Source organism: Nymphaea colorata, chromosome 9 (genome assembly GCF_008831285.2).
Source record: "Nymphaea colorata isolate Beijing-Zhang1983 chromosome 9, ASM883128v2, whole genome shotgun sequence".
NCBI lineage: Eukaryota > Viridiplantae > Streptophyta > Magnoliopsida > Nymphaeales > Nymphaeaceae > Nymphaea > Nymphaea colorata.
Genome location: NC_045146.1, coordinates 6,387,139 through 6,398,237, shown reverse-complemented (window position 1 = coordinate 6,398,237; position 11,099 = coordinate 6,387,139). Strand labels below are relative to the sequence as shown.

At 40.2% G+C, this 11,099-nt stretch overlaps 1 protein-coding gene and 1 long non-coding RNA gene across 3 annotated transcripts; both read left to right on the top strand.

The window, feature by feature from the left end:
- Window positions 1-1,554: 1,554 nt before the first annotated feature.
- Window positions 1,555-3,652, top strand: LOC126410413 (uncharacterized). Its single transcript, XR_007574346.1, has 2 exons — window positions 1,555-1,693; window positions 2,500-3,652. It is a non-coding gene; the product is annotated as an uncharacterized LOC126410413 (long non-coding RNA).
- Window positions 3,653-3,761: 109 nt separating this feature from the next.
- On the top strand, window positions 3,762-8,208 carry LOC116260793 (tubulin beta-5 chain). Of its 2 annotated transcripts, XR_004174170.2 has the most exons (4): window positions 3,777-5,203; window positions 5,710-5,979; window positions 7,172-7,998; window positions 8,082-8,208. XR_004174170.2 is itself a non-coding variant. In XM_031639287.2 (3 exons), exons 1-3 carry the CDS (start codon window positions 4,696-4,698, stop codon window positions 7,852-7,854), a joined length of 1,461 nt encoding a protein of 486 aa, XP_031495147.1. In that variant the 5' UTR covers window positions 3,762-4,695; the 3' UTR covers window positions 7,855-8,208. The 2 variants fall into 2 exon arrangements, 1 of the variants encoding a protein (XP_031495147.1); XM_031639287.2 differs by having other exon boundaries at window positions 3,762-5,203; window positions 7,172-8,208.
- The last annotated feature ends 2,891 nt before the right edge of the window (window positions 8,209-11,099 follow it).

The window sequence follows — 11,099 nt, the reverse complement described above, 5'->3', positions numbered from 1 at the left end:
AACATGTAAACGATATGCATTAGATGTAACATCTTAATATATTTCTATCATATATAAAAGAGACATTGATACAAAGTATCATATATATTAATAAAAAGTTAAAAAATAAATTATCAAGCCCACTCGGGCCGACCCGATAATGAGTCGGGCCATCTCGGGTACCCTTTTCTTGGGCCCAGACCCGAGTGGGGCGGGGTTCCTGGCGACGGCCCAGCCTGGTGGTCAGCCTTACTAGTACCTACCCCAACTCAGGCCTGAGCCCTAACCTAGAAAAAAGGGCATCGGGCCGGTGCGAAATGTTATCGTGCCAGCTCGAGTGGGCCCTATAACAGTTTTTTAATTATATATATATCATTATAATATTTTATTATGAATTTTAATATTTATATATTATTTTATGTTAAAAATATATATTTTATAATTTAATCGAATCGAACCCCGGTTTCAGGTGACTGGTTGAGCTCGGGCCCAACTTCTTAATGGGTCTGGTTAGCCCAATGCCCTATAAGGAGAAGGAGGGAAATAGAAAAAAAATGAAATTTTCAACATAATCATTTTTTTAAATGGTCAAATAAATGCATTCCTCGGGGGGCCGTGCACACGACTCTGCCTCTTTTGCATGGAGACTTGCTACCACAACATGTTGATATATATATATATATATATATATATATATATATATATATATATATATATATATAGTAGTGAGGCAAGAGAGAGATAGATCTTTAATGTTGAAAATATTTGTGATTTTATAGAAGAAGCCCTCAGCGGTGTAATGCAACTGGGCAGCTCAATCAAAAGGGGTTCAAGGTACCAATTCTACGGTCATGTTATGTTCTTGACCTGTGACTTGCCCTCTACCAGGTCATAAAGCAACTTTCAACTCTAGAAAAAAGAAAAAAAGAAAAAAAGAAAAAAGAGTGGTGGGCGTGGGGAGAGGTTTCAATCTATCTTGCCACTAGAGAATAGGCAAAGTAAATTTAACTAAACACAACAAGGTCTGGTTCACTTGGTTTGTCTTATTTTAATGGCCTCAGAGGTTTGACTTAGCCGGAGCCGGATTAAAAGAACAAGATTCAGTTACTAACTAGATTAAAATTCAGTATGCAATTTTTTAACTGAATCTAAGGTGAATCCAATAAATCTCCATCCAGTTTAGTTATGCTATGCGGGTTTGAATTCCATTTTAGAAACTATAGTCCAAAAATTTGAGTTTAAATTAGAAAATGATCCCATAGAATTTGATTAACTGAGTTTGCTAAAAGCCTGAATTTGACCCGAATCGGTACCATTTATATCCCCACTGACCCGTTACGGACAAAAACAAGAGCCTTTTGGTTAAGCATTCATAGTTTGAAACTTAGGCCACGTTTGATGGCCGGGGGAAATACTGTTGAATAAGAAAAAAAAGAAATAACCGTACGAATTCAACCGGTGTTATCAAACACCGTGAAGTTTTCCCGGGTAAAAAGTTAGTTCCAGGGTAATTTTCCCCTGAAAAAAAGTCGGACCCTGAAGGGTCCGACTTTTTTGCGGGGATAATTTTTTTGCCCGTTAGGGCTTCCTCGTCACTCTCATTCCTCTTCGACCACTCGCCCGACTGCTCGCCATGCTCTCCACCACCGCTGCTGCTCTTGGTGTTTCGAACAAGTTGAGTCGTCGTTCGTCGTGGTCTTTTGAAGAAGGTGAGGTACGCCAACTCTCTCTCTCTATTCTGCGTTCTTTCTTACAATTCATTCATCGCCGTTTTTCCTTCCGTGGCTTCATGGGGAACCTCGCAAGTTGAGGTTTGGGGGAGCAGTGGCGGTGGTGATGGTGGAGAGCACGCTTTCTGGTGGAGAGTTACATAAGTATTCATGCTTGTATACATAAATATGTCGTTTTTTTTTCCAATGTTGTTATGCTCACCGTTAACTGCTAGAGTTCCGACTCTTTTTCATTTTCCATTTGCTTGCTGCAACATACTGCTTCCTCGAATATCATCATCTATTCTAATGCAATGTTTTCTTTCCCAAAAGTCATTCCTCCACTGTCGGTGTCCTTTTCGTTCATTGGTGTCTGATTCTGTTCGAGGGCAGAAATTGAACGGAGCGGATGGTTTTACCCATTTCTCATACAACAAGACTAACAAACACATTACTGCATCAGTACCATTTTAGTCCAAGTTGATATTTTTCTTTTGGAGATGAGAAAGATGCCCATTATATATTGTCTGCAACTCTTTCTTGAACTGCTATAATTAGGAGATGGGCAGATATATGTACTTTCTGCTCTTGAGTTAGGTTATTGATCGCACCAGCTCCAAGTGTTCAGTAAGTTAGAATGTTATGGACCCGAGTTTATAGAGATCAACTGAACTCTAGAATTTTAGGGTTTCACTCATACTTGAGTGCTACCTAGAACGGGATTCAGATTTGATAAATCTGATCAGTCTGAGTTTTTTGTCAAGTTTTCTTGACTCTATGTGTTTGATCGCTGGTTGTTCTTGAGTGGCAGGTTGATTAAATATACACTTGGTGCTAGTTGCCTGCGTGGATGCAGAGGGGAATTAAGCTGATATCATCTTATTTTTCATTTTGTTCTGGATGCTTGAACAAATACATCCCAATATATTTTTGGGATAAGCAAGTCCATATTGCAAACTCTTTCCTTTTCTGGGCCTGTAAATCAAGATTCTGATATCACCTCCTGATTCAGCAGCTCCTTGTCCTCAAAGACATCATAGTACGAGTGTTTCAGTTTTTCATACTTGTGTTTTTTCCTTATGGTTCCTTCTCCCCAAGACTGCATACCTTGCCTTAGTTCATTCTTATGTTGAGGTGAATCCAAATAAGAAGTTTCATAAAAGTGAAGCACCAAAGCACAGTGATGCAGGAGTTAAAATATTATAGAAAGAACAAAGGCATGGTATTTGGTGAAACTTCCTGCTAAAAAGAATCTTATAGCCTGCAAGTGGGTCTACCAAATCAAGACTGAGGTGGATGTGAGAGCACTACAAGGCAGGCCTGGCTGCCAAAGGATACAGTAAACAAATTGGAATCAACTATTGTGAACCAGATTGCTCCTCTTGCAAACATAACCACTATAAAATCACTTATTGCAGTAGCTTCATCAATGCATTGGAACTTGTGGGAGCTAAATTTAAACACCTGACGGCAGCCATTTCGGTTTTCTGGGCAGCAGTTACAAATGAACAAGATGTTGGATTTGATATGGAACTGGGGAAAGAAAGTTGTAATAACTGGTACAGTTGTATCAGCTGCACCATTTGTGATTCCTCCACTCTTCCTCATCTCCAGTTTGGGGTTCATGGTTTCTGTCCCTTTTGGTTTTGCATTCATGGGATATGCATGTACTGCAAAGGTCTTGAAAGTGTTGTCGATCAAAAGCTACTTGTTCTTGGCTGGGGAGGATGATGGTCACTTGAAGAGTATGATCCAAAGGTTTGAAGGTGGCAATGATACAAATGGGCAATTGGAAGGCCTGCCAGAAGAAACAGAGAGGGAGACAAAAAAAAAAAAGATAGTTCAGAGGAAAAACTTGTGGACACTGGTTTCTTCACATCTGCATGTGGTTTTAGTTATAGAATAATTTATATAACTTCAAGTTTGCATTTCATGCTTAGCTTCATAAATTAATTAATGTTTTCCGCTGCTGTGTGCTTTCTTTGCTGTCTCTTTTGTGGTTCTTTCTAGCTTGCACAATGAGCAACAGTGTTTGTTCATTTGTTGCCCATCGTGATATGCTTGGCTCAGCAGGGCGTGTTTGATGAAGGGAAAATATGGGAGGAGAGCCACCGTCTGCTTTCTCCCCTGATCTTGGGGATGTGAATCATAAGCTTTGTTACCTCAAGTCTGTAATGGGAATCAAGAAGCCATGATCCACCTTAAACAGTTTGAAAGTATGTTGTAAATTTCTGCGTTGACCATCTTTGGTTCCACAGTTGGACATATGTTGATGTGAATCAGTTACTTGCTAACATGGTTGATAGTGAATTGTGCAAAATATGGCAAGTTCACGGTGAGTTTAGAACACTCTCTCTCTTATACATGCTTATGTACATTTTTTCTCTATATATACTATTTTGAAAGGGGTTCCTATTTCTTTTTCTATTTCCGTTTTTTCTTTTTGCTGGAAGCCATCCTCCGGCTAGGTTCTTTGGAATGTTTACCAATTTGAGCTAACAGAAAGGCATTCTTTACGTTGGCCTCTTATTCAACTTAGGTGTTCAAACCTAGCCTTTTGGGCAGGATGAGGGGCTTGTCATTTTTTTGTTACTGTATTCTGATATGCATATTTGTTTGTTTTGTGAGGAGATGATATCGTTTAAACGGTCAAAAAAAATTTCCTTGAAAAAATTTTCCTATCTATCAAACTAGGCATTTTTTTCCGTTCAAAAAAGTTCCAGGCCATCAAACATGGCTTGAAACAAGAAAAAGGGAATTTTACCCTCCTGTCATTTTACCATGGATATTTTACCCTAGAAAAAATTCCACCTCAAAAAAATCCAAGCCATCAAACGTGGCCTTATGGAAAATTTCACCTTACAGACTTTTTAAAACAAAAAGCTGCAGTCCTACGCCGGACGTTTAAAAGAAAGACAGCCATCCGATCTTGCCAAAGGAAAAAGGAGGGAAAGACTGTCAACCGTTGGATTTTCTCCGCTGCCCTTATATAACCCCCTTCTCCCCTATGTACTGTCAGCCGCTTCACCGTTTTTTTGAAAGAAATCCTTCTCTCCTTCTCCCTCTCCCTTTCTGTGTTCTGTCATTTGTAGTCGAAGAAGACAGAAGATCGGAAAGAAAAATGAGAGAAATACTTCACATTCAGGGGGGCCAATGCGGTAACCAAATCGGATCCAAGTTCTGGGAGGTCGTCTGCGAAGAGCACGGCATCGGTCCGACCGGGCGATACGTTGGGTCGTCCGATCTGCAGCTTGAACGTGTAAATGTCTACTACAACGAAGCGAGTTGCGGGCGGTTCGTCCCCCGGGCCGTGCTCATGGATCTCGAGCCCGGGACCATGGACAGCGTCCGCACAGGGGCCTACGGCCAGATCTTCCGGCCGGACAACTTCGTTTTCGGGCAGTCTGGCGCCGGAAACAACTGGGCCAAGGGGCACTACACCGAGGGCGCCGAGCTCATCGACTCCGTTCTTGACGTCGTGCGTAAAGAGGCCGAGAACTGCGATTGTCTTCAAGGTCTCTCAGATATTCGTCCCTGAGATCATGCCTTCCTATTGATATTACTTTTTGTTGATTTTTTTCCTAACGATTTTACTTGACGATCATTAGATGCAGTATTGCTGGCCATGATTTGGTGTTCTTTCGTTCTTAGTGAAGATTGCTTTGTTTAAAACCTCAAGTTCGCTGGGAAATGATTGTTTGTTAAGTTGCTTGCCTGAATTCGAAAGTTAGATCTGTAAGAGGGAAATTGGCATTTGATAGTGGTCGAGTCGTTCTATTTGTTCTTGTTGTTGCCTAGAGAAAAATTGCGAATCTCTTATACACTTTTTCCAAGACATGTCCCTCCTTGTGGTCTAAAGAGAATAGCTCACGAATTGAATGTATAAAGAGGGAAAGAATGAATTGGATTGCACCTCTAGCTTGCTATTGAATGTGAGGATTTTTGCTCGTTTTGTTCATGTTACTGATTTTCCTACCGATGGACATATCATCTGCGCTTACCATTTTGTTTTTCTATTCAGGGTTTCAAGTCTGCCACTCTCTCGGTGGTGGAACTGGGTCAGGAATGGGAACCCTTTTGATATCGAAGATCAGAGAGGAGTATCCTGATCGCATGATGCTTACCTTTTCTGTTTTTCCATCCCCAAAGGTTTCCGACACGGTGGTTGAACCTTACAATGCCACTCTGTCCGTCCATCAGTTGGTGGAAAATGCTGATGAATGCATGGTTTTGGACAACGAAGCTCTCTATGACATTTGCTTCAGGACCTTGAAGCTTACGACCCCCAGCTGTGAGTAATGACCCAGTGACCCTTCTCTATCCATTTTTATCATATTGTATATTTTGGGGGATTTCAAGTTGGTCTTTTGTGTTATATAATTGTGGTTGTATTTGCTTCCTTTTCTGATCTCTCTCATTGAATGACGGGTTCTCCTAAGAGTAGGACGTCATCAACCATTTTAGTTTTGCAAGCTTCTAATTTTCACGTTCTTTTTGAAATTTTACGGCGTTCTATCATCCATTTGCAACAAATAGTACTTGTCACTATTATTTACATTTTCAAATCAGTGGGCATACATAAATGACATTCACTGTGAATGATGCCTTTTTGATACTCTATGTAAAGAACAATCACAATTTTGGTCAAACAAGGAAGATTAAATTATTTGTTTCTAGCAAAATGAGCACGCCAGGAAATATACATGGGTACTGATATAAGCCAGCACCCTTTGTAAAATGTGAACTACACCTATCCATACTGTAAGGACAGTAGGAAGAACCAACTTTTCTTATTTCATTTGCCTTTTGCTACGTATTGAATATTCAACTTGGTCTCTCAAGCTTCTGAGCATATGCCTTTGAAGGCTGCTCGTTCTTTCTCATGGATGGCTTTCGCTAATACATCAGCGGGCTGCCTTTTTTTATGTTAATATTTCCATTTCAGCATCTGATAATGTGGTGCTGCTAGCTGGGTCCGCTAAAAAGGCATATGCATGATCACCTTTAGCATCTTATGTTTTAGGGTGGCTTTGATTAAATTTGACCATATAGACATTGCATAGTTGATTTGTTCGTAAATAGATTCTGATTACACTTTTCTTTATGGCAATACAAATTTTATGTTTTGTTGTAAAACTTCTTCACAAAAAGCACGTCCACTGTAACATTTTCTGCACATCTCATGTCCTTGCAACTCAAGGTTTGATTCCGATCAAATCAGCCATGTGGAACACATCTATATGGTTAGTGAGTGAATTTTGAGTGGGTACCTGTACATTAACTTGTAAACTGGTAGTGCAAAACCCAAATAGACAATATCCATAAGTTACGAGTTTTTTTTTTATCATTTCAGAAGTATTTTGTTGATTTTGAATGGTTTACTAACTTTACTTACCTTTAGTAAAACCTCTTTATACATTTATTTCATGTTTGACATTTTATTTTCTCACTGAATCCCCTGTTATTTTATTCTTTTGGTTCAGTTGGTGATCTAAACCATTTAATTTCTGCCACAATGAGTGGGGTGACATGCTGCTTGAGATTCCCTGGACAACTGAACTCCGACCTGCGTAAGCTTGCTGTTAATCTTATCCCCTTCCCACGTCTTCACTTCTTCATGGTTGGATTTGCTCCCCTTACCTCAAGAGGCTCACAGCAGTATAGGGCACTCACTGTCCCTGAGCTCACACAGCAGATGTGGGATGCCAAAAACATGATGTGTGCAGCTGATCCTCGTCATGGCCGCTATCTGACTGCCTCTGCCATGTTTAGGGGAAAAATGAGCACAAAAGAGGTTGACGAACAGATGATCAATGTGCAGAACAAGAACTCTTCGTACTTTGTGGAGTGGATCCCAAACAATGTGAAGTCCAGTGTCTGCGATATTCCACCAAAGGGTTTGTCCATGGCATCGACCTTCATTGGCAACTCTACTTCAATTCAGGAAATGTTCAGAAGGGTGAGTGAGCAGTTCACTGCCATGTTCAGGAGAAAAGCTTTCCTTCACTGGTACACTGGTGAGGGCATGGACGAGATGGAATTCACCGAGGCCGAGAGCAACATGAATGATCTGGTCTCCGAATACCAGCAGTACCAGGATGCCACTGCAGATGAGGAGTATGATGACGAGGAAGAAGAGATAATGGACGACGGTGCTGAAATGTGAGAGGTAAAGCGTATCTGAGATGTGGGAGTATGGAGAAGGCATGCCTGGAGTTACCGATCAGTCTTGCCTCATTATGCTTACAACATTAAGGGTTGCTGATTCTCCTGCTGTTTTGGCGGAGTTGGTGGAGAACTCCTTACCCTGGTAGGTATAGTGCCTTTTTTTTTTTTTTCTGTTTTAGTTTCAATTTCGAGATTTCACGCCTGAAACTTGTCTTCTGTGTCAAGTATCTTTACATCCTATAGGCTTGCTGAGAATATGCTAGACCCCATTGGGATAAAGATGAGCATTTTAGATGGCTTTTGGATAGAGACGAGCATGTGGAGTGGTATTATTTGGTAGTCCTTTTTTCCATCCTTGGTGCTCGATATTCGCAGGTTGTGACAAACGGTAAGGACCCTATATATTTGGTTTTGAAGGAACTTAGAGCGCATTTGACGAATCATATATTAACGCAAATGCATGACTTTTGCATATCCTGTAAATGCTATTTTGGCGTTTGGAGGGTATCAGAAGCCAACGTGCCTCAGGGACGCATTCGTTCCCCTTTCTCTCAATCTTGTACACTAAAAAAAGAGTATTTAATTGCCATACCAATATATTAAAAACGTCTTTAATTAACAAAAGACCTTTTTAATATATTGGTCTGGTAATTAAATACCTCTTTATTTTTTAATGTACACTTTTGGGACGTGCGCTTTCGGTCTTTTCACGTACGAGCTCTGTTGTTCTTTCATACGCACATATATGTCGAGAGAGGGAGGGAGGGCGCGGTTTCCTTCCAATAATGGACGCTTCGGATGATCATAAAATTGAAGCAAAGGTGAGTAGAGAGATTTATTGCAAGATAAATGGCTTAATGTTCCCCTTTCTACATTTGTCGCTGAATGATGAGATTACACTTTTAATCTATTCGTACTTTTGCAATTCCTACAAATTGTGAGCAGCCAATCATAGTTTCTGTTGCCAACAGAATAGTTTATGTTACTGTAATCTCTGCCTCTTGCCCTTTTATAGTAGTACTAGAATGTTACTTCTATAAGGAAATTTAATAGTTTGCGAGAAATATAAGCAAAATGCAATAATTTGTGATGTTCCGTTAAAAGGTGTAGCGTGAATAGCTATCAGGTTTGGCCGTTAGGGGACATTCCAGTCGAGCTTGAATAGCTGTAAGGTCAGGGAAGGATATATCCGTCTCTCGATCTCAGGCAATTCCCTTCTTTGTCCATGCCGAGCTTGTGATGCACTAAAACTAAGTATTTTAACTGCTAAAGACATGTTCCTCGGATTTGGGATTTCTTTGTTGTATCTGGTTCAACTGAATCCAGTATCTGAATGGATAGCCATGATTTAAGTTATCTTTTCTGAAACATAAAACTTGGATAATACGGGTAAAACACGTGGTTAGATTATGTGAGAACCCATGTAAGTAACTGGCTGGACAGCTTATAAGTGTTTGCCAAGTAATTTCAAGTAAAGTGGTTTAGTTTCAATCCTGAGGAACCATTTCTAAGTTTGCAGGTACTAGACGCAGATATGTAAATTGAGGTATGGCATCACATTCGGACAGTGAAAGTAGATCTAATATCTCAAAAACTTGTGGGAAAGGGTGAAGCCTTCGTCTCTTTTGTTGGGCAGTTCCTCCCCAAGGTAAACAAACTGAAATTATATCTAATATCCCAAAAAATTGGGGGAAAGAGTCAAGCCTTCGGCTCCTTTGTTGGGCAGTTCCTCCACAAAGTAAAATATTTGTTTCCTGACGCTTAAATGCGTAGGTTGGAAAAATGTAAAACCCCATCCATATCATTTAGGCCTCTCTTGTTTGGTGTGGAAAAACTTAAACGGCTCTACTTTGGCGTTTCGATATCCCAAGAAAAGTAGACATAAAAAGGAAACAGACTCGTAAAACTTAAACGGCTCTACTTTCATCAAGCGCAATATTGTTAATATTGCTCCTTTTCGAGCACATGGGCAGATGAGTATTCTATCGATCCCTTCGTAGTACGAGTTTGTTTTCCTTAAATTTTAAACAAAGTTAACATACTTTTATTATTTCTAAATTCAAAATAAAAATATAAAGTGATACGGCATATCGGCTGACATACTGCATCGATCCCATAAATATAATTGACATTGCTCAAGCCTTCATTATACACGTGACCCACATTTCCCCTAAACTGGACGCGCCACAATCATTGTGCTCGACTTATCGGGGCAACGATTCTTCTATTTATATATCTCAAGCGAAAGTGACTACACAGAGGTGGCGAAAAATCAAAAGCATTTTATGCATCTTACTACAAAAAGCAACTCTTAGGTTTTCACCCTTGAAATGAGACAGATTCAACTTATGTTGGGACGTTTAGCAGCAGCTCCCATGATCTAAAACGAAGCACCAGCGACCCTGCAGCACCATAAGCAAATGCAACCTTTAACACGAAACAAAACAAGAAAGAGAGAAAATAACAACAAAAATGGCGACTTTTATGATTTAACGGTTGGGTTCAAGGGAACGGGGAGCCCAGATCATAAGAATGATCTATCTCAGATGCTCCTCATAGGGCCTCTAAATTTATATGATAAGTAGCATGCCTTGGTTTTCCCTTCAGGTCAGTCTTAGGCAGTCGAAAGGCCAACTACTTTAATATATTCAATTAATACTGTTTAATTTAGTCACAGCTTTTATATCTGGTAATCAATATTGTAGCAGCCTTTATAAAGACTGAGTGGGTCCTCTCACTCTTTACATTGGCTAAGGGCATGGCTCATGGCCATAAGCCCAACACTCCCACTTGGCCATGAGACTACCATCCCAGCTCCCACCCCACCATTGTGAGCTTCTCTCAAATGGTTTAGTTTGACATCATAACTCACTTTCCATGATCACCTCTTGAAAAGAACAAATACCTCTCGAAGGCTTGAAGATCTGTTTGATCATTGCCGTCACTTTCGTCATTTCAAACTTTTATCAACGCAATGGACAGGTAGTTTCCTTGCCTAAATCTTCATTCTCCTTTTCACTTTTCCGCAACCCACCCACCGTTCGAACAACATATGTATTCAACATAAGGGTTCTTCGTTTGGTAGTTGATTGCATGAATTACGTCGACATTATTGCACACCAGATGCAATATCACACTGACTATCATAAAAGGAATAATGCACAACATTTGGTATGCATACACTTGATTTCCTGGCTAGCATGGAGCATGACTGGGGTGCTTGCTGAAAAATACACAAAGCCA